The sequence below is a fragment of the Physeter macrocephalus genome, chromosome 16 (assembly GCF_002837175.3).
Source record: "Physeter macrocephalus isolate SW-GA chromosome 16, ASM283717v5, whole genome shotgun sequence".
In the NCBI taxonomy this organism is placed as follows: domain Eukaryota; kingdom Metazoa; phylum Chordata; class Mammalia; order Artiodactyla; family Physeteridae; genus Physeter; species Physeter macrocephalus.
In genome coordinates this window covers 50,041,974-50,065,529 of record NC_041229.1, presented here as the reverse complement: position 1 = coordinate 50,065,529, position 23,556 = coordinate 50,041,974, and the positions used below count along the sequence as shown (strand labels likewise).

Genomic DNA, 23,556 nt, shown 5'->3' with positions numbered 1-23,556 from the left:
AGCGCGGGAGATTCGATTGGAGGGCGCTCGTTTGCAGCTGAGTGTTGCGGGATCGCGTCACTGTGCTTCGCCCGGGCAAGGGTCCCCGTCCTCTGCCTCAGGTGAGGAGCTGGGAGAGGAGGTTCTCGGGCAGCAAGGGCCGGAGACTCCTAACGAGACCCTTAACGTCGTTCTGAGTGAGACTCAGTGCATTCTATGTTGTTTTTTCAGGAGTCAGTCTCTTCTAGAAAAGGGCGGTTATGAGCGTAAAAGAGTAAGGTCAGTTATTTTAATTTGAGACAGTGCTGCTGCAGTCACTCAGCTAGCTTTTGTATGTGCCATCAGGTGGACACGGGTGAGCGTCTGGAACATACAGGGAGGAAAAGGTGCTACTTGCGACTTTTGAGGTGCTCGGAGATAAGTAGGTAGCTGGCTTTTCCAAACTGCTTTGACGACCCAGAGGGAAAGTGCTTAACTGAGCAGTGTGCTCAAACCAGAAACTTGCAAGTTTACTTTTTTAAAAAAAAAATTTTATTCAAGTATAGTTGATTTACAATGTTGTGTTGATTTCTTCTGTACAGCAAAGTGACTCAGTTATACACATATATTCTTTTCCATTATGGTTTATCACCAAGATATTGAATATCGTTCCCTGTGCTGTACAGTAGGACCTTGTTGTTTATCCATTCTATATATAATAGTTTGCCTCTGCTAATCTCAAACTCCCAATCCTTTCCTCCCCTATTCCCCCACCCCCTTGGGAAACTTGAAAGTTTTCTAGGTGCCTTTCTTACCTCTCACATCCAGCCAGTCATACTAGCCTCTTGAATATCTCAGATCCATACACTTCTCACCACTTTTACTGTCATTACTTTGGTTCAGCACGACTACTACATAACTATGCCAGTAACCTCCCAGCTGGTTCTCCTTCTTTCAATCTTGTTACATTTCAATCCACACACCACATTGGAGGCTGATAAAGCACAAATCTGATCTGGGCATGCCCCATTAAAAACCTTTCCTTCAGTCCCTCCTATTTGCCCTCAGGTTTAAGTCTAAACTTAACATGGTTCACAGGGCCCTTCTTGTCTTTCTGAGTTCCTCTAATGCACCATTATCACTCACCTCCAGACCTCTTCTAAATCCCATCCCCAACACAGCTAATTCTTACTCATTCCTTAGGTCTCAGTTTATGAAGCCTTCTAAGTTAAGAAGCCTTTCCTAACCCTGCAAGATTGGGTCACAAAGCACTCAGTAGTTAGTTACTCATTCTACAGATAGTTTTTAAATGCCTCCCTTCTCTGTTCCAAGAACTGCTAAGTACTAGGATTACAATGGTGACCAAGATGTGAGATTCCTGTTCTTTTTTTTTTAAGTTTATTTTATTTTTATTTATTTATTTTTGGTTGCATTGGGTCTTCGTTGCTGCACGCAGGCTTTCTCCAGTTGTGGGGAGTGGGGGCTACTCTTCATTGCCGTGCACGGGCTTCTCATTGCAGTGGCTTCTCTTGTTGTGGAGCACAGGCTCTAGGTGCGCGGGCTCAGTAGGTGTGGCGCACAGGCTTAGTTGCTCCGCGGCATGTGGCATCTTCCCGGACCAGGGATCGAACCCATGTCCCCTGCATTGGCAGGCGGATTCTTAACCACTATGCCACCAGGGAAGTCCGAGATTCCTGTTCTAATGGAACTTAAACTTTTTATGGGTGGACTTAAGAAGAATAAAGTGGAATTTGTTTGATTTAGGTTGGTCTGAGAAGGCCTCTGTGAGGAGTTGACAGTTAATTTGAGGCCTAAAAGACAGCCATGCAACAGAAGAAAGGAAGAACATTCCAGAGTGAATAGGTTATGCAAAGCCCTTAAAGCAGGATAGAGCTTGGCATCTTAGTGTTCAAGAACCTAAAAAAAGAGCAGTGTTGCTGGATCATATTCAGAAAGAACAGTTTTATGAGATGAGTCTGGAGAAATGGTCAGGGACCAGATCACACAGTTAGGATTCTAATACAGCAGCATAAGCAGGAGATGATGGTGGTTTGGATTAAGCTGGTGGTAGAATATATTAGGGGAAGAGTGAATGACGGTTCTTATTTATTTATTTATTTATTTTTGCTGCATTGGGTCTCTGTTGCTTCGCGTGGGCTTCCTCTAGTTGCGGCGAGCGGGGGCTACTCTTTGTTGTGGTGCATGGGCTTCTCATTGCAGTGGCTTCTCTTGTTGAGGAGCATGGACCCAAGAGCATGCGGGCCTCAGTAGTTGTGGCACGTGGGCTCAGCAGTTGCGGCACACGGGCTCTAGAGTGCAGGCTCAGTAGTTGTGGCGCACAGGCTTAATTGCTCCGCGGCACGTGGGATCTTCCTGGGCCAGGGCTTGAACCCGTGTCCCCTGCATTGGCAGGCGGATTCCTAACCACTGTGCCACCAGGGAAGTCCCAGAATGATGTTTTTTAGATGCGGAAATAGACTCGAGGGTGTCAAAAAAGACTGATGAATGTGATGTTGGACTTGAGGGAAGGAAAGGAATGAAAGATGACTTGACTCCTGGGTATCTGGCTTGAATTACTAGTTGGAGAGTACTGCCATTTACTGAGATGGAGAAAATTACTATTAAAGAGGTTTGAAAGGAAACTAAGAATTCAGATTTTTTTTTTAACCTATTAAGCCCTAAGATGACTATGAGATACCCAAATACATTTGGCTCTCAGATAAGCAGTTGAGATATGGAAGTCTGGAACTTACACATATTGTATACCTTTGTGTCACTTCGTTGGTAGTTCTACATTGTCTGTCTTAGCCAATAGATTATAAATTCTTTGAACATAGAGCCTGTTTTTTCTATCTGTAACCCTGTTCCCTTCCCCATCCCTAGAATAGTACTTTACCTATCATAAATGCAGTGGACAAACTGTGCATTATACTCACTAAGATTTTCCTGGCTAATGTTTTTAAAATATTTTTCACCAGTATTTCTCCAAACAAGAAGTTTTGTCTGGTTTTCGCTTATTTAATTTTCTTATCTCCTGCCTGCCTCTCCCCTTTCCAGATTTTTCATGTTAATGTCAGAAAATCATTTCTCAGGGACTTGTTATGACTGCCTTTAGAAAAATTAGACAAAGTATGCACCCTTTGAGGAGACCATTAGTTAGTTTTAATAAAGCAACTCAGAATACCCACCCTTTCCATAGCTGAGGACTCTGTCCTGTAAAATGTGAAACGGGAAATCTGAGAGCAACAAAGTGACAAAGATTTTCTTGCAAAGCAAGAACAGTTTGGGAGGGAATGAAGAAAGGAAGAAGAGTTAGTCATATCTCCTTTTCTGTATGCCATTAGAAGTGGGGACTAGTTTTTTAAAGGAGTTATTTCATCCTTTGGTCACAGTCTTGAAACAAATACAAATAGTTTGTGTGAAGCTTGAGCAAACAATGTAATGGACTAGAAAGATTGGTGAGCTACTCATCAGAAGTCATGAATTCCAGACCTGATGCTACCTGCTTCTTGACCTTTAATTAGTTATTTAATTTCTCTGAGTGGATCAGATAATCGTATAAGAGAGAGAACTGTAAAGCATTCAGAAGAATTTATGAGCCCAACCAGATTATAAACTTCATTAAAATAGAATCCACATCTTACACTTCTCTTCACCACCCTCCCCATAGGCTAATTCACATTAAATACTTAATTAAATTTTTTCTCCATGATCTAACACTTAAGAAGAATTATTCTAGATTCTCTAGTCTAGCCCAGTTATTTTGGATTTTCTAATCTAGTCCAAAGGAGGAAAAAACTGTATCAGTGTGTGTGCATGTATGAGCGTGATTTTTTATAAGCTATTAAGGTACCTTCTAAAAACTTGGTAATGAGGGAATTAAGCTGAAAAGCCTTAATAGTAGTTTTCAAGTGTAGGCAACATAAGCCTTATTTGGAAACTTGTGAGACGTGCAAATTCTCAGGCCCTCATCCCAGACTTAATGAAATCAGACTCTGACATTGGGGCCCATAAATCTGCGGTTTATCAATCCCTCCAGGTCATTTTGATGCACACTGAAGTCTGAGAACCCAAAGCATCTCTAGTGTGAAAAGGATGCATCACCTGTGTTAGCATGATTCCATTAAATATTTGCTTCACCTAATGCCCCTTCTTCAAATAACTTTGTTTAAAATTTAGCTTAATATGTTTTTTTTAACATCTAGTTTTATCCAAAAGAAGATATGGGCTTAAGATGAGTTCCTTCCTTGTGACAGTAATTTTTTGTGATAAATTAGTAAAGCATCTTGGATTATAGTTCATCTCCCATGACTAGAAACAGAGAAAGCAAGTATTCCAGAGTATTCCATATTAAATTAAAAATGTACTGTAATATGTCCACCTGGACCCAGCATATTTTCATAAGCATAAGTCTATCAGAGTCTTCAGTCCTGGACATTGACTTGAGCAATCTCTGGCTGTCAAAACAAAAGCCAGCTGAGGTCCTAATTAATTCCCTAACATTTATAGTTTTCTCCCTCTCTCTCCATCTCATTCTCCTGTTTCTACTTCTATGTGAGAGATTAAGAGGACCCAAGGTTTTTATTATATTTATTGATTTTTCTAATTAAAAAAGTAAGACATTTAGAAAATAAATAAGAAATATTTAAAATATTTGAATGGGAAATATTTAGAAAATTTTTTTTTGCGGTACGCGGGCCTCTCACTGTTGTGGCCTTTCCCGTTGCGGGGCACAGGCTCCGGACGCGCAGGCTCAGCGGCCATGGCTCACGGTCCCAGTCGCTCCGCGGCATGTGGGATCTTCCCGGACCGGGGCACGAACCCGTGTCCCCTGCATCGGCAGGCGGACTCTCAACCACTGCGCCACCAGGGAGGCCCGAAAGTACTTTTTAAAAGAAGGTTATCTGTGTGCCTAACTATTCTCTTTCTCCCCATCCCCCCCAAGCTAAGACTAGATCAGTCCCCTTGTATTTTCTCATGGTATTCTGTACTTTTTCTTTATAGAATTTTCCACAATTTCAGTTTTTTGGTGTGATTATTGGTCACTATAAGTCTAGTGACCAGGTAGGGACCTTGTATATTTTGTCCATCTCTTATATTATTCCCATCACCTGGTATTTATCAGCTGCACAATAAATGATTGATAAATAAGTAAATATATTGGACTTATTAAATTGGAATATGGTTTGCTGACTGTGATGGAACTGAAAGCAATGTAATGCAATATCACCATCCTTCCCAGTAAAATCAAGAAGAAAGATAAATTGCAATAGATACCACATATGGAATTGTTCCTAAGTCTGTGATCATGTTTTCCTAACTTTAGTATTCGCTCATTCCTGATGCTTCATTCAGTTATCCATCAAACATTAATTCAACATACTTTAAGTCAGGCAGTAGAGAGGCAAAACAAACTAGATGACAAGAATCATAAGGAAATACTTTGAAAATAACAAAAGGAATAACTAATAGTGACTGTCTAAAAGGATCTTACTGCATTTTTTTCACCAGCCAATGAATGAAAGTCTTTTTGCCATTTGCTGGAATTTACCAAGTGAAATGCAAATAGTAAAAATACTTCAATGACCTTTTTCATTTCAGTTCTCAAATTTATTTATTTCTCCACTAGAGGGCAATAAACCCTTAAATAATGACAATTTAACCATCCTTCCTTTTAAAATAACAGCAATCAGTGCTTGCACAATTAATTTAGAAATTAATTCACAAATATTTCTGCTTATATATGTTTTTCATTTATTGGTGACTTGATAGACCAGGTCTCCATCTTCATGAAACTTTAAGACTAATGGGGGTAGAACCAACAAAAACAAGCATGTATCATCTGATATATAATTTTCATGATTGCATATATCACGAGCACGATTAGTACCATGAAGGAGTAAAATGGGTGATATCATAGAAACTAAGAAGTATTTACCTGAGATGAAATGGGGCTCTCTAAGGGGTAACATTAAAGATTGAAGGATGAGAATGAGCCAGCTATTTGAAATACTGAGGGAAGAGCATTTTAGACAAAGAGAAAGGTAAGCACAGAAGCCTAAGAAAGATTATTTGGTGTGTTTGAGGAGCAGAAAGAAGGCTAGCATGGCTTGAAGTGCAGTGATTAAGGGGGTGAGTGGTACAAGGTTGAGGTCAAGGAGGTGGGGCTAGATGAGCTAGGGCCTTACAGGCATTGTGAGGAATTGAGGCTTCATTCTAAACAGCAAGATTTTAAGCAGGTAAAAGACGACATTTTCAGGAAGGAGTTTTGCCCTATTTTATCTCCCCTAGCTCATAGGCAGGTGTATCACCATGTTACACCCTACCCCAAACTGGATTTTAGAGGAAATGTAGAGGGAGGATGCCTTTGCTGACATACATTCCATCATTTGTTGCACTGGCAAGAAGGAACTCGAGGTAAGTAGCACTAAAAACAGCAGTGTTCTCTGACCTTTCTTTCTGCCTTTTCCTTGTATCCTGTATCACCTCCTCTACCTTGTCCTTAGAGATTGCCATGTAGCCTAAAGTGACAACCAAATCTAGGAAGACATATCTGCTTTTGGTAGAACCTTATTAGTCATGTATACCTAAGGGTTCGAAAACAAGGATAACAACAAGAATTAAGCAGAGTTAGATTTTTTTTCTATACCCCCTTTAATAACATAGATCGGTGATTTATGTAAATCCATTTATCTATAATCTTTGTAAGTTTCCATCTTACTGCCTTAGGTGGCAAGATTTTATTTTCACAGGAATATTTTAATTGATGGACAGGATTAGTAACATTTTAAGATACCCATTCCATAATCACATTTCTAAATTTGTGATCATCCTCAGGAAGAGCTATACCTAAAAGATTCTTTTATGATTTTTAAACTGATGATTTCCACTTTGTCAAAATTTGCTGATGCCAGTCTCAGAAACAGTTCACCCATTTGCAGAAATTGAAAGCTTTTGCCGTGTGTTTACAAATGAAAATTTATTGGTATAGCTTTATCTTGAACATGTACAGAGATTTTTATTTCAGAGCATTTATATTATGCTATAAATAAGCTAATCAATTTAAAAATTTTTGATAAACCAACATTTGAGTTTTTAAAAGGAAAGTATAAAAGAAGCAAACTGCTATTTTATTGTTTTACTTCTCTGATGTGTTTTATACAAGGCTCATAAAGCACTTTGAACTCTCATTTGACCATGCAACATTTTTATTTTTCTATCTGTACACTCTAAATTGTCTTTTTTTCCTCTTCAAGCTGTGTAAAAATGTACATACTGAAATCTAATGAATGATTTTTTTTTCCAGCTGAAAAGAACTATTTCCCACCAATTTAGGTTCTTTTAAACATTCCTGTAAGTTCATTTAAGTTCCTTTCTGTTAATAGTGGAAACAAGTTCTATATAGCTCTTCTTATAAAGATGTTGAAAGAAGTTAAATGATACCTTTCTTGAATTACTGGGGTGGAGCATTTATTTAAAAACAGAATATTTGCTTGAACTACTCTGTTTTAAATCTTATTTTATTAATTAAACAGAAAAAGAAAATTAGTTTTCCAATACACTAACATTTACTACAAAAAAAACATCTATTGGCTTTGCAGTGAAGTTTAAGTGATTTTCCTAAGAAATGAATTACACACATGCAATTAAAGATTTGCCATTCATCCCAAGGCTATTTTGTTTTGCAGACCACAGTGAGGACACATGAATAGAAGAAGAAAATTTCTTCTTGCCTCAGTTCTTGCTCTCCAGAATTCTAGTTTTATATATCCTTCATGTCAAAAGTGCTTCTCTCGGATAATCCTGGTCTCCAAAAGGTAAAAATAAAGCCTGAAAGTGTGAGAAAGAAAATGCCAAGTGTACACTGTAGATTTCCTATGGCTCAAAGGCAAGTAAGGATTAAATTTGTACCAGGACATAAGATTCTCTTAGATTGGTTCTTCTGTAAATCCTGGAATAGAATTGGCTGGTAATCCTCTATTACTAGAGGCATGTTTCATATTATCTCCAAGTCTTTACTAAGTACCTGCTTCAGAGAAGAAAACTGATTTCTCAGAGAGGAAGTCACGAGCCTGATGCAAAAACTTAGTACACTTCTGGGATATCCCTGGAAATAGTGTAGGGGTTTTTTGTTTGTTCATTGTTTGCTTATTTTTGCATAATCTCCAGATTATTTTTTAATAAATGAATAAACTCCCTGAGAACAGGGACTATGTTATTGTAACCTCTGTATCCTTCAGCACCTAGAACAGTGCTTGGCACATATACTTTATTGTGGTGCCCAGATTCAGGCCAAGTAGACCTGAGAGCCTAGGATTCTTCTCTGATCTTTATAGAGTACAGGTGAGAGGTTAGGGTTGGAGTTCCTTAAAAATACATTCTCTCCTCCTAGGGGTGAGAATAAGAATATCTAGTAAGTACCTAGTAGTATGTAAGTAGAGTAGTAGGCCAGCAATATTCTTAACTAGTCTTTTTTGTCTAGTTAGCATTGTATGGGGAGGAATTGACAGTTCCAACCCACACCTGGACTCTAAGTCATCCTTCCAGTAGTTTTCACTATTTCTTTATTAAGCCATTCTTTCAAGTACTCATTTGTAAACTGAGAGAAAACCTATTTGTGTTATTCATCATTAAATCCTTAGCATTCAGCCTATGGTTTAGTTCATAGAAAATACACAATAAATGTTAAATGAATGAATAAATGACAATGTGATAGTGTCTAGGTTGTCTTCGATCTAGACTTAGCTTCACTCATTTTCAGGTTCCTACCTATTTTCTGAAAAAACTAAAATCCAGGGACTGTTTGCCTTTGATCAGGACCTATTCTTAGAAGCAGTGTGGTGTAATGGAACGATTTCAAGCTTTGGAAAACACAACAGCGTTGTAGATAGTCTCTGACAGTTGATAGTTGTATTCTTGGGCAAGTATACTTTACCTATTGCATTATATCCTGGTTATTAAAAAGCACAGTTCTCTGGAGCCAGACTGCCTGGGTTCAACTCTCAACCCTGCCACTTAAAGCTGTATAGCCTTGGACAAGTCACTTAAATTATCTGGATCTCAAAATGGGGAAACTAATAATATCTGCTTCGCAGGATTGTTGTGAATTAATAAATGCTTCAAACACTGTGTGATACATAATTAGTGATGTATAGATGTGAAACATTTTTAAAACTGAGTTTTTTTCCCCCAAGTCATTTCTTTTAAAGATAATCTATAACAACCATTTAGGTTGAACAATACTGCCATTTTTACCTCTTTAGACTGGTAGTAACAATAGCTAACATTAATGAATGTTTACTGTATGCTACACATGGTGCTAGGAACTTTGTAAGCATTATATCTTTTAATACAACAGCCCTGTGAGGTGATGCTACTGTTAATGCCAACTTTCAAAGGAGAAAATTAAAGCTTAGAAAAGTTAAATAACTTGCCCCAATCACAAAGCCAGCTAGTTAGTGGCAGAAACATATTCAAGCCTAAACAGTCTGACTGCTATCTACATCCATAATTACTATATTACCTCTAAATTAGCAGTGAAATTTGTATCCAGAATGATACCTCCCCCTCTCTTTCCCAGAGTTTAAGATGCCCCCAGAAAACTGTGCTCTAATTGGACCATTTAGTCACATAAAATCCACAGCACTTTGTCCTTGCCTGTGGAAATGTAGTCCACAAAAATATAGCCTCTCCTCTACAGATATTACATTGACAGTGCTACACAAAGTCTATTCCCATAATTTCCAGTGCTTATCTTTTCTACTGTTATCTCTGCTTTCCTTTTTTATTACCTGGAGTCAGTTGTAAGCCAGCACAGGAAACAGAAATTCCTCACTGCTGCAACACAGCAAGTTAATGACAGAGAAATTCCACACTGTAGCCTTTGCAGAAGATTTTAGAGACAGTGAAGAGCAAAAAGACTGCTCCCTAAAAGTTTTTCATTGAACCCCAAATCCTTAGTGACAACCACCATAATAGGTTTTGTGTTTTATGGGATTAACTTTTTTCTCTTGTTAACCTCCAAGATTAGAGCAGTGGTGGTTTTCAAATTACTGTTCTGCAGAGCCTTAGGGTTCTATGCTTCTAGAAGGAGATAGGATTAGAGAAGTAATAGTGGATTGTGCTGACTAGTAGGTCAGGCTTTAGGGCCCCCACTTTAGTTTCAACAACAGCTCCATTCTCAGCCTTGAATTAGGGTTCCAAATTAGATTTCTTTTCAAAAACGATTCCACGACATAGATAAAGATACAGATAAAGACATAAAAATGTAAAAAGTATATGTACAGTTGACCCTTGAACAACATGGGGCGCCAATCCTCTACACAGTATAACTTATAGTTGGCCCTCCATATGTGCAGTTCCTCCATTTATGCAGGTCCTCCATACCTGTGGTTCCTCCATATGCACAGTTCCACATCCAAGAATTCAACCAACCACAGAATATATAGTACTATATATTATTTACTCTTGAAAAAATCCATGTATAAGTAAACCTGTTGCAGTTCAGAACTGTGTTGTTCAAGGGTCAGCTGTATAAAAGTTAGTTTGGTCCTTCATTATCATATTCATATGTATATATGAATATGTGTATATATATATACACATTTGTATATGTGAATATGGTAATCTCATATGAAGGAACAAACATATATATATATGATTTTATATATGTATGGGGGAAGTGTATGTACTCCCAAAAATTTATGAGCAAGAAAGGGGACTCATTTGTCCATATAAGCAATCCAGCCAGTCCAAACATGTAAATTGCCCTTCTGATTCACTTAATGGGACCCATTATCCCTTTGGTCTAGAAATCTGTCTCTAGCACTAAGAACTTTCCTTTCCTATGTTATTTTTTAATATTTTTCATTACCTTTACCTGTGAAATATGTAAAATATTGTATGTTATGGTTATGTGTGCAGTTTTCTGGGAGAGAGAGTCCATTGCTTTCATCAGATTTTCAAAGGGTTACTAATCTCATCAATTTTTCTACTTTGGGGCTAAATATAAATACACTAACCTAGAAAAATAAATGAATGAAACTTAATGTTTTAACTGGTATCAAACAAAAAAGGTAGCAAATATAAGTATTATTTTAGATAGATCCTTTCAGAGGCTTCTTGGGGTCAAAACTTTTCATAATAATTCTAAGGCATAATTTGCCTTTTCACTCTCATTTTCGTAAAAGAGCATAGTGGAGTTTTCCAGAGGCTCCATGACATGTGATATCACAGCAGAGTGAGCAGAGAAGGAGGTATGAGAATCCAGCTGTCTGTTAAGACAGACATTAAACAGGTTTGCAAAATATAAAACAATGCCACTCTCTTCTCACTAATTTATTTTGGAACACATTTGTTAACTATGCAATGGATCTATTTTTTAAGGTATTAATAAGTGTTTTTTAGAATTCTCAATTTCTCACTTTCATTTAACTTCTCATTTTCAATTGGAAACATAGATAGATATTACCCACATAAGCAAAAGCTCTTTGGTATTCTCAGTAATTTTTAGGAGTATAAAGGGTCCCTGAGACCAGATATGTTTGAAAACTGCTATTCCATAACAAATGACATTTTGGAAATAGGGGTGCCTCTAGAAGTTAAATCAGAGGACTGTGATTTGAATGTGTTGTCTCTACCCTTGCTTCTCAAAATGTAGTCTGAGGAACAGCTGCATCGGCATCACCTGGGAGCTTGTTAGAAATGCAGAATCTTGGGCCTTGTCCCAGACTTAGTGAATCAGGATCTTCATTTTAAGTAGATCCCTAGGTGATTGGTATACATACTGAAGTTTGAAAAGCTGTGATCTGTATTAGTCCATACTAACATTTATTTCAATTCAGACTTATTCCCAAAAGGATTAAAGGAAACTACATAAATATCTTCATTTTATAGATAACATAAAAGTATAAATAATTTAGTGTGTATATGCATTAATGCTAATAATGCATTAATACTAGTCTTTCTTAGGCTATCATTGATACTCTGTATTTGTAAGATAGTTCATTATTAACCATACTGTTCTTATAGTTATACAAGAAAGAACTCCAGGCAAGGAATCGAAAGCCTTGGATTTGGTCATAAAAATCACTAACTTTGTCACATTGGGCAAAAATTCACCCCAATTTCCCAGTTTGTGAATGGGAGTAAATGCCTTGTTTATGTATCAGAAGGAAATAATGTATGTTGAAAACATTTGTAAACTGTAAAACACTGATGCACATTAATTCTAAGATTTGCTAAGAATTTTACATTAGACCTGAATGTATTTTTAGTACATAATTTTTAAAGAAGTTCTAATATATATTTAAAACACTTAATTCATTTCACTAGAGCTTGGTACTAATGAGGTTTTATGCCCTGGTAAGTCGATTACCTTCACTTCCTTCTATGGCCAGACTACAACACAAACTCCAGCCAATTTGGTTAAGATTATACGAATGGATTGGCACAAATCCATCATCAGTGTGGAAAAAAAATTAATAATTAGCACAGATGTAATGATGGTGAATCAGTAACTTCTTTTTTTAATTTATTTATTTTTATTTATTTATTTTTTTGGCTGTGTTGGGTCTTCATTGCTGCGCATGGGCTTTCTTTAGTTGCAGAGAGTGGGGGCTACACGGGCTTCTCATTGCGGTGGCTTCTCTTGTTGCGGAGCACAGACTCTGGGCTCACGGGCTTCAGTAGTTGTGGCATGCGGGCTCAGTGGTTGTGGTTTGCAGGCTCTAGAGCACAGGCTCAGCAGTTGTGGCGCACGGGCTTGGTTGCTCTGCGGCATGTGGGATCTTCCCGGACCAGGGCTCGAATCCGTGTCCCCTGCATTGGCAGGCGGGTTCTTAACCACTGCACCACCAGGGAAGCCACAGTAACTTCTTAAATGAAGGATTAACCTTTGTTCAGAAGAGTCACCCTGTGAGCCATGGAATTCAGGTTCCCCCTAGTGGCTGTCTGGCAGCAATCAAATTTATACAACTGTCTCTAACATTATTTTCTATTCACATTTTTAAGCCAGATCATTAGCGACATGAAGAAAAAACAGTTCTAGGATTAACCATTACCATAAGATGTTTTAAGGGGTCAATTTGTTAAATTAAGAATGTGAAAAATGGATAGCAGAGTTCTGAGATATTGCAAACAACTAAAAAAGAGGGAAGCATAAGTAGAAGTGACGGTAACCATCACAATACTTAATATAATTATGAGGGAGAAGCAGACTAAGCACATTAATTTGACAAGATCTGTACTAGATTCTTTCTTCACTTTCTTTTCTTATACTTTGTCTTATTTTATCCTTCTTCAACCCTGGATTTCACAGATGAGGAAATCTAAATTTAAGGGATTTAGTATCTATCCCAAGACCAGACTGCTAGTACATAACAGTAGTGTTATACTTGACACACAGTAGTTTTTTTTTTTTTTTTTTTTTTTTTTTTTGTGGTGGTATGTGGGCCTCCCTCTGCTGCGGCCTCTCCCGTTGCGAAGCCCCGGTTTTTTTTAATAAATTTATTTATTTATTTTTATTTTTGGCTGTGTTGGGTCTTCATTGCTGGGCGTGGGCTTTTCTCTAGTTGTGGCGAGCGGAGGCTACTCTTCATTGCAGTGCACGGGCTTCTCATTGCGGTGGCTTCTCTTGTTGCAGCACAGGCTCTAGGCCTGCGGACTTCAGTAGTTGTGGCACCCGGGCTCAGTAGCTGTGGCTCGCGGGCTCTAGAGCACAGGCTCAGTAGTTGTGGCACACGGGCTTAGTTGCTCCGCGGTAGAGGGATCTTCCCAGACCAGGTCTCAAACGCGTGTCCCCTGCATTGGCAGGCGGATTCTTAACCACCACGCCACCAGGGAAGCCCATACACAGTAATTTTTGATAAGAAAGGCTTTGGCAAAAAAAAAAAAAAAAGTGTTTGATAGAATTCAAACTAGGAAAAAAAAAATCAACTAATGTCTAAACATGACCTAGGCCATCTTCACTATTAAACATGAACCACCACCACCACCACCACCACCACCCCAAAAAAAGAATGCCTTTGGCCATAATTGCCTTACAAACAAGTTAAACAAGATGTTTTGTACCTAGTTTTTGTAATCTAATAAATTCTCAGCATATTTCAGTGACTTAAATTAAAGAAAGTAAAGTTATTCTTATAATAGTGAGAAAAATATGACTAGGTACTTTGTGTATAAATATTTATTAAATGTTTCGAGATTATTCATCGTCCTTTTAACAGAAGATAGACTCAGGTCTTCTCTTGGTGTGGTGCTCATTTCATTATATCTAGTTTGCCCCCACCCCCAACCTCAGACTCTAATATGCCTCATTTGTTAACGATGATTTAGCTACCCAGTAACAACCAACCAGCCAGCCTCCCCTCCTCACACCCCTCTCTCTCCCCACACACGCACACACAGTTTTCCTTCAATTTCTATCAATTTGGTGCTACTTAATTTAAATCAGTAAAGTAACTGTTATGAATAGAGAAAATTCAAAAGAGGTTGATCTGAAATCGTTTAAGAAGGATGTAACTTGTACATTTTGTACACAAAATATTATTTTTAATCTTTACTTTTCCAGATTTGTTTTACATCGTGTTAAAAAAAAGTTAGTGAACATCTCTATGCTTTTTTTCTCCACTTTTCCAGGTCTAATTGTCCAAAATGTGGCTCTACTGGTGAAGCTGAAAATGCTAGTTACAGATATAAGCTTGCCTTAAAAGTTGCAGAATCAAACAAATTATTTGGTATTACTGTATTTGGAAGCTGCTTAGATGCATTTTTTGGTCTTACAGCCACTGGTTTGCACAGGTAAGAATATTTAAAGCATTCTTTTTCCTAGCTACTACTTTAGTACATCAATAGAATTTGAAGACATGTGGGGTTTTTTTGGGTTTTTTGTTTGTGTTATTTATTTTTGGCTGTGCGGGGTCTTTGTTGCTGCTCGTGGACTTTCTCTAGTTGCGGTGAGCGGTGGCACGCAGGCTTCTCACTGCGGTGCCTTCTCTCTTGTTGCAGAGCACAGGCTCTAGGCGCGTGGGCTTCAGTAGTTGTAGTACACAGACTTCAGTAGTTGTGGCTCGCAGACTCTAGAGCACAGGCCCAATAGTTGTGGCGCACGGGCTTAGTTGCTCCGCAGCATGTGGGATCTTCCTGGACCAGGGCTCAAACCCTTGTCCCCTGCATTGGCAGGCGGATTCTTAACCGCTGCGCCACCAGGGAAGCCCCCGAAGATATGTGTTTTTAAGGTAATATGCATTTAGTAAAAAAGATGATCACTCGACCTCAGATCATCAGTTCATTTAAAAGATAATCAAGTGAGAAATAAAAGATGTTTATTTACTGAATACATATTGTGATGATGTTAAACCATTCTCCAACCAAACTGTAATTAGACTATTAAATTACAAAACCTAATCCAAGTTAGAGAAATATATAAAAAGAAAGTAAAATTGTTTCAAACTGAAGGATTATTCAAATCAAGTGGCTAAGGTCTCTTGAGGTGGAAGAAGCTATTTGAAGGAATATTTGCATATCCGAAATTGAATTTTGTCATTTATTTTATTTGCATTGCAAGTTCATCTGCATAGTTTGACCTGTTAAGATGTTCTGAGAATGTAAGGAAGCTTTTTCTCCCCTTCAATCTTCTGCCCTCCTCCCCTAATACTTAACAGAGGAAATCTCTGTTCATCTCCTTATAGTTGAGAGCAAAGTGATTTGAAGAAAGGGAGGGCCAGGGGACCACAGCCAGGATTGCCAGCGATGAGGAAAGACTTCCCCCTCTGCTTTGAGGAGAAGGGTTAAAGATCCCAGCACTACTCCCACTGACACTTTTAGAATAATTGCTGGGCCTGATTACTAGGCAGGCATCTACTTTATTCACACTTGATCAGTTGTTTTTGTCTTTCTAGGCTATAGGAACCTAGAGGGAACAAAATGCATAGCTCTTAAAGTCACTTTTTTTTTTTTCCCTTTATGTAACTCAAAAGTTTCATGCTGTATTTTCAAACTAATTGTGTCTTCTGACTTTATGGAAAGTTAAAATTTCAAAGCTTATCTCTTCCCATTTTTTATTTTCTTTCCAATCAAGGTACATTCAAGATCCTAATGAAATTCCAGAAACACTGGACAGTGATGCAACTCAGACCCTATTAACTAAAGCAGTTGAAACTTGCTTTATTGGACAAAGCCTTATTTTTGGAGTGACGGTAATTGAGACTAGCTTTCTTTTTATTATTACGCTAACATTTCCATTGTAATGAAATGATTTTAATTTTCTAAATAGTTTTTAGGAGTCATAAGTGTGAGAGCCTGTGGAAGCACTTTAAGCTTTGTAAAAATAGGCTATAGGTGATCTGTTAAAATACCATATATGACAACTTCCTCTTTCAAAAGTTAGAAGAGCCCCATTCAAATTCATTCAGAGCTTTAAAAATCTAAATTTATTATAAATTCACAAGTGTTAGATATTTTGTTTTGATATTTGGTATTTACTGTACCCTCTAAATTCAGTTCAGGTTCTGTAGTAAAACTTTTGTCAACTCTAGCTTTTTAATCTTATCTATAAAAGGAGAGAGAGGGAACTAACATTGAAGGCAAAGTAACTGAGTGTTGATAACTGTAAGAATAGGTTAGGAAGAATCATCTTAAATAATTATAAAAGTGACTACAGAAAAAGTCTAGAGAATGTGCTGACTGAAGGAGTAGTCGTTTTCTGTCCTTATATGCTAAAGGGAACAAATCAGTATTTTGCCTACACTGCAGTCAGGGTTTTAAAAAGCGGAATACAGCACTTCACAGCTGAACAGTGAGAAAACCCAAAGGAAAGATGAAACCAGGAGCTACAGAGGTTTTCTTTCTTAAAATCTCAGACGGCTCTTTTTCTTCTTTTTTTTTTTTTTTTTTTAAAGTGAAAACATTCCTTTAAACACTCAAAGCTTATGGAAGCTAATGAGAAATATAATAGTAGTTACCATTTATTGAGCAACTACTGTTTGCTAAGCACTATAGTTTTTTGTGTGTTATTGTTAATACAGTAATCCTGCATTTTTATCCTTATTTTATAAATGAGAAAACTAAGGCTCCTAATAACTTGTCCAAAATCCCAACACTAGGAAATTTTAGAACCAAAATTTAAAGACAAGTCTCTTTACTCCAAGGTTTACTTCCCCATAATTTCAATTCCTCTAGCATTAAACCCTATAACGCTAGAGGAATTGAAATTAGAGGGGTGGGGGTTATAGTTGCATCTGTTTTTAACCTTTTAAATCCCTGTTTCACATTTGAGTCAAAGGAAGAATATATTATTCTGATTTAAATTCATTTACTTCTTTCACAGAATTTTGAAAGCCAACGTGGACAAGGTTCAGGTTCCAGTAACCTCTTAGAGCAGTACTCAAACCACAAGAGAGAAGTTAAAGCACTAGTGGCTTGCCAGATTGTTCTACCAGACCCAGGTGTCGTAGGCTTCACTGTCATTGACTATTTCCATCGGCTTTTGCAGCTTTCTGATATCAGGAAACTTCACTGTGGCTCCCAGGCACCCAATAGCCACCTACTTGCTTTAGAAAATTCAAATAGCGATGTCAGCAGCATATGTGGCCCTGACAGCAGTTCTTGTTGTTTTGAGTCCCATGGCAGAGATGATTTTTCAGGATTCTGGCAGCTATCACTTGAACTCACTTCCGTTGTTTCACAACTAACAGATGATGATGATTTTTCAGCTTCAGAACAAAGCAAGGCCATTGATACTCTTCACCAGAACAGAATGTGCATCTCCTCTGCAGAGGCCACTGGTTCCAATAGCTGCCACGATACCATTCAGGGTTTATGGAGCCCTGTTTCTTATATGGATAAAAATAGTGCAGCACAAAAGCTGGGTGAAGAATTTGACTTACAAGCTAATCAGCCAAGTGCGCTTCATAGCAATCATCATGAAATTGGAGTTCCTGGTTCTAATTTATTCCCTTTGAAAGTGCAAGAGCCCCTTGAGCCAAGTAATACAAAATCCTTCCACAGTGCAGTGGAAGTTAAAAATATATATTCCCAGCATGAGCTAACATGTCACCAGTATCATGATGTAGATACCCCCGCTAGCTTTCAGGAGAGATCTATGTGCTGTCCACCTTCATCACTCAGACTTGAAGAGATAGCTGGGGGTTCTCAGGACTGTGACCCTGAGATCTGGGCTGACCTTCCACTCTCTGAAAGCCTAAACAAATTTCTGGCAGCTATCGAAAGTGAGATTGCTATAACCCAGACAGATGGCAGTAGCAGGAAATGTCATCTAGATAATGACGTCAGTAAATTACATGCAGACCACAGCAGGTTATCCGTGACTCCACAGAGAACTACTAGATCCTTGCATACACTACCTATAAGCTTAAGATCACCACAAGCAACAGTCAAAGCAAACTCCAGCAAAAATAACTTCCTTTCCAACTGTGAAGCAAATCCAAGTCCTAGTGTTCATAAGGAGTCACAACCAGAGAACACAGCAGAGACTATCTCTATAAGTAGTAGTGAAAAAGGCATTTCTGAAAATCTTCTACCAAATATTTATCTGTCAGCTCTGTTTCCATCTTCAAAAGGCTCAGGCACAACAGTTACTCTTAAGTCTACCAGAATTCTACCACATGAGGCTGAAATTTCACTTAAGCACAATACTTCAGAGACTGACCATTCTTGTCTCAATAGCAAATATTTTAATGGATGTGGAGAAAAATCACTATCCGAAATGAGTGAAAAGTTGACAACTTTGAGTTCTAGGAGGTATAATGATGTTTCCAACCTTCACAACTTAGAAAATAAACAATACTGTAGGCGGCCAAAGAACCAGGGTGACAGTTTGACAATTTGCAGGAAACTCACATATCCTTTAGAAGCTCTTTGCAGTATGCCAAATAGAAGTACGAACACATTGAAAGAAATATCTTTTGAGCACGCTGGTAATAACCTAACAGCAAACTGTTCTACTGGTCATGAAGGTGGCTACAATGCTTCTGCTGATCTCTTTGATGATAGTCCTAAAGAAATGGATATGGCAACAGAAATGACCAAAAAGTCACAGGATATTTTGTTACAGTGGGGAAAGTCTTTGGCAGAAAGTCATCATACAGAATCTGATTTTTCATTGAGATCATTCTCTGAAAACTCCAGCCAGTCTTCACAAAAATTATCCTTGCAAAACACATCTGCCTCTCTGTATCTAAAAACATGTCCCTCTCCACCTCATTTTCAGTCAGATTCAGAATATGATTTTGAAGATAGCCAAGACTTTGTTCCATGTTCACAGTCAACTCCAGTTATAGGATTCCACCAAACTAGAATTCATGGAATGACAGAAGCTTTCAAAAAATTACCTGCCTTTTATTTGGACCTTGATGCTAACTATAAAAAGACAAGGATTTCCACTGTAAATGATGCACAGCAAGCCATCCCTAGCTGTCCAAAAAATGTAAAGACACCCAGCCAGAAATCCAGAAGCCGTACTATATCTAGTATTACACAACCAGAGATCTCCAACAACTGTCCTGTTGCTAAGTACCTTGAAACTGATGTTGATGAATGGGTCCCTCCTACCACACAAAAAGTATTTCCTTCAGAAATGCTTGGATTCCAGGCCGTGGGTCTAAGGAAATGCCCTGCTGCTTATAATTCTCCTGATCAAAAAGAGTTACCAAGGAAAAAACTGAAATATGTCAAACAAAGAACTGATAAATGCTTAATTAAGAAAAAGTTAAATTTGAAGAATATGCTTACAGCAGCAGAACAGAAATCTCCTGACTATAACAGTACAGGGTTAGGCTGGATTTTCAAAGAGTCGGTTTTGGGACCTGGTTCCCGTTCAGAAGTCAAATGTTGCCTTCCATTTTCAGAAGGTTGGTCACCTTCAGTGCCTGAAACTAAAAGTGCTTGGTCTCCTGAATTGTTCTCATAAAATGTCACCTGAACCCAGTTTTTGAGCTTTTAAAGGTAAGTTTGTTTGGAAACTCTTGCCTCCAGTGTCATGGAAAGCGTTCTTACAGTTTGAACACTTGAAGAGAAGCAAATAGAAAAGAGGTGCTGTTGTGCCTTTTTAAATGGGGGGAAGCCATTGTTTTTCCCAGTGTTTTATCCAGAATACTCTGATTTCAGATAATTTGGCACTTTATCTTATATTATTGATTGTACTTATGTAATATTGTCAATTTTGCTTGTTCAAAGTATTTGTTAAAATCACACATACATTCAGAAATAAAGCCTTTGCAAACCAAAATTTAAAGTCTTTCTTAATTGTTCAGCTTAGATCAGAAAATGTCTACCATGTATTAGGCCAGCTGCTGTTCTGAGTTTGTGATACAAAGCTACAGCACCACTGATCTCAAAAGATTTTAGTCTACTGGGTAAGACGGAAATGTTACGGACAATTTCAATACAATGCAGTAAATGCAATGATAGAAGTTTTTAATGGATATTAAATTTATGTTGCTCTGGGAGCATGGCAGAGAATCAGTTAACCCAGCAGCATCTGTTGGCTGGGGATAAGAAAGGTCAATAAAAACTTACAATTTAGAGTTAAATGTGAAACTGTCACTATTTTATCATGTAATTATTTGTTGAATGCTTACTACATGCCAGGCAGTATGCTAGGTGCTGGGAATTTAGAAATGAAAGTCAAGCTCCTTGCCTCAGAAACTCATGGTCTAGAAGAGTAAACAGTTCTCTGATAGGGAGATAAGCTCGAAGGGCTAATAAGGAGCAAAAATGAAGAATCGTTTCTAGACATTCATGTCCTTAGCAGCACCTCGGCTGCACCCTGTAAAATCTTTGTGTGTCTCTGGTTAGCTCCCTTTGCCATTCCCCACGGCAGCTATTCCAAATCTTCACTGTCTTCGTGCCACCGACCTACCTACTCTTGCCTCGTACTTCATGGAGATCACCTGTATTCCCTTACCTTCCCACACCCATACTTACCCACTTGGCTGTATCGACTCACCCACAACTCTTCTTCCTCTACCCTCAGAAATAATGCACACCTCCTATTTAGTGCTAATCTTTCATTTTGGGCTGTTGATCCATTATACCCATCTTGATCGTCTTGCTCTACTGGCTCTCTCCCATTCCCCCACTTTTAATTTTGAAAACTTGCAAAAAAAAAAAGAATGATACAACGATATAGCATCTATACATACGACCTAGATTCAGTCATTTAACATTTTGCCTTTTGTGTATGGGTGTATTTTTTCCATTGTGTCTACAGATATATATAGTTGTTTCTGCTGAACCTTTTTTTTTTAATTAGCTTATTTATTTTTGGCTGCATTGGGTCTTCGTTGCTGCGCACGAGCTTTCTCTAGTTGCGGTGAGCGGGGGCTACTCTCCATTGCGGTGCACGGGCTTCTCATTGCGGTGGCTTCTCTTGTTGCAGAGCACGGGCTCTAGGCACGTGGGCTTCAGTAGTTGTGGCACGTGGGCTCAGTAGTTGTGGCTCACGGGCTCTAGAGCTCAGGCTCAGTAGTTGTGGCACAGGCTTAGTTGCTCCATGGCATGTGGGATCTTCCCGGACCAGGGCTCGAACCCATGACCCCTGCATTGGCAGGCAGATTCTTAACCACTGTGCCACCAGGGAAGTCCCTTTGCTAAATCTTTTTAAGGTAAGTTGCAGATATGACATTTTACCTTGAAATACTTCAACATGAGTTTTCTTAAAATAAGGACTTTCTTCTACATAATTATTGATATAGTATCATTATCACACTAAAAATTATAACAGTAGTTCTACAATATTGTCTAATGTTTAGCCCATATTTAAGTTTTTCTACTTGTCCCTAAGTTGTAATTGTTGTCAATGTTGTTTAACCAGGATTTCATTAAGGTGACTTCATGGTGTTTGGTTATGTCTCCTGTGTCTTTTTCTAGAAGTTCGCCTCTTTTTTTCCACCACATTGGGTTTATGAAAATATCAGACCATTGTTTTGTAGAATGTCCCACATATAGATTTTTGTATTTGCTTCTTTATAGTGTCACTACCTTGTCTCTCTGTCTCCAGTATTTCCTGTAAATAAGGTCTAAAGACTTGATTAGATTTAGGGTTTGGGCAGAGATATTTCATGGATTTATGTTGTGCACTTCATATTGTATCAATGGAGACACACTGTCAAGTTATCCCACTATTAATGATGCTAAGTAAGATTGCTTGCTTAAGATGTTGCCCACCAGATCTCTCTAGTCTACAGATACTTTTTTTAAGAGTAAAGAGTCAGTATTATAGTTGCCTACCAGTGGTGTTAATGAGTTTCCATTTTCTGCTCTATCACTCTGTACTCAAGAATTTTTACCTACTCAATGATTTACAGTCTGTTTCACTCATTCTTTTTGATACTCCATGTAATACTTGCTCCCTCACTTCTAGCTACTGTTGTTTATAGCCAGTCGCCATCAAAAAATAGTCACTGTCAACTTTCACATCACTCACTATTCAACCTGCTGCAATCTATTCTCTCTCCCCCACCTCCAGGGGCTATGGTGTTGGTGGTTTTCTAACCCTCAAATCCAATGGATTTGTCACTCCTTATTTTATTTGCTCTCTTTGCACTCTATATACAGGTAACATTTTCATGGTTTCTGGTTTCTCCTAGTCTCTGATCAGGTATGCCTGCAGGGCAAATTTTTTTTTTTTTTTTTTTTTTGCAGGGCCCTATATAAACAATTTGATTTTAAGATGTATTACAAAATTCATGGTCCCACATAAGGTAGAGTAGTTCGTCAATGAAGATTTAGAATAATGGATAAGAAAAAGATGTGTGTTTATTGCCCAGTCAGTGCATGTGAAGATTCTTTATAGTATACAGGCAGCACCCCTTTCTCAGGCCAAGGATATAGTCTCTTCATGTTCTTTACTGTCAAATGTGCCATTCCTGGCTAATTTCATACCTCCCACTGTGATTAAAGAGTAGTAATGCAGTTACTATTGTATTGAACTATATAGATCTTACCTCTACTATTCCCTAATGTCATTTATTTAATGCTGGTTACATCTTTACTCATGATGCTGCATCCATTGTGCCACCGTGAGTACTGGCTTCCAGTAACTCTCAAATGTTGTTACTCTGCTTCATTGATGATTACCAAAAATGCAGGTCTTACACAGAGTATGCAGGAAAATGTGAATAATAATTCATTTTCTGGTTATATTATATTTAGCATTTGGACTTTTCTAGCATAAATGTAGAGCACATATTCTAACCATGTCTTCTCTTGAACTTTTTAGGCTGTAATTACTGCATTCCCAAACTGTGTGATCTCTTGGCCACACCCAGGAAGAATAGTCAAGAGGCCCACAGATGGAGCAAGAAGAGTAGTTTCATTTGTGCAAGGAATGCCCATTCCTCCATCAGCATGGCTTAAGCCCATACGTCACTTAAGCACAATGTCACTGTCAATTGGAAATGAGAGGACATTGATTGGAAGAGCCAGTTGGCATAGCAGAGCAGCAGTCTTAAAAGGCCTCAGATTAGATGGGCCTGTCCTGATACACAGTGCAGAACCTGCAGAGAGGGTAAGGGGACCTCCCTGGTGCCAGTGGTGGGAGGTGGACAGAAGTTAAGAACAATGTCACCATCCTCACAA

General features: G+C 38.3%; 1 protein-coding gene across 6 annotated transcripts; it reads left to right on the top strand.

Moving 5' to 3' along the window:
* The first annotated feature begins 6 nt into the window (after positions 1-6).
* Positions 7-23,259, top strand: DDIAS (DNA damage induced apoptosis suppressor). 6 transcript variants are annotated; one of them, XM_024131644.3, is made up of 7 exons: positions 58-101; positions 6,250-6,375; positions 7,265-7,311; positions 7,647-7,775; positions 14,596-14,757; positions 16,037-16,154; positions 17,285-20,182. In XM_024131644.3, the coding sequence occupies exons 4-7, from the start codon at positions 7,663-7,665 to the stop codon at positions 19,883-19,885; spliced, it is 2,994 nt and encodes a 997-aa protein (XP_023987412.1). In that variant the 5' UTR covers positions 58-101; positions 6,250-6,375; positions 7,265-7,311; positions 7,647-7,662; the 3' UTR covers positions 19,886-20,182. The 6 variants fall into 6 exon arrangements, with proteins under 6 accessions (XP_007120162.2, XP_023987414.1, XP_023987412.1 ...); XM_055091480.1 differs by lacking the exon at positions 58-101 and adding an exon at positions 142-400; XM_024131645.3 differs by lacking the exon at positions 58-101 and adding an exon at positions 23,198-23,259 and having other exon boundaries at positions 6,037-6,375; positions 17,285-19,920.
* The last annotated feature ends 297 nt before the right edge of the window (positions 23,260-23,556 follow it).

What these genes read in the sequence shown, in the direction of transcription:
- DDIAS (XM_024131645.3), top strand. Translation starts at nt 7,663, where the DNA reads ATGAATAGAAGAAGAAAATTTCTTCTTGCCTCAGTTCTTGCTCTCCAG. An exon ending in ATAATCCTGGTCTCCAAAAG is followed by an intron (nt 7,776 to 14,595) that starts GTAAAAATAAAG and finishes CCACTTTTCCAG; the next exon opens with GTCTAATTGTCCAAAATGTG. An exon ending in GCCTTATTTTTGGAGTGACG is followed by an intron (nt 16,155 to 17,284) that starts GTAATTGAGACT and finishes CTTCTTTCACAG; the next exon opens with AATTTTGAAAGCCAACGTGG.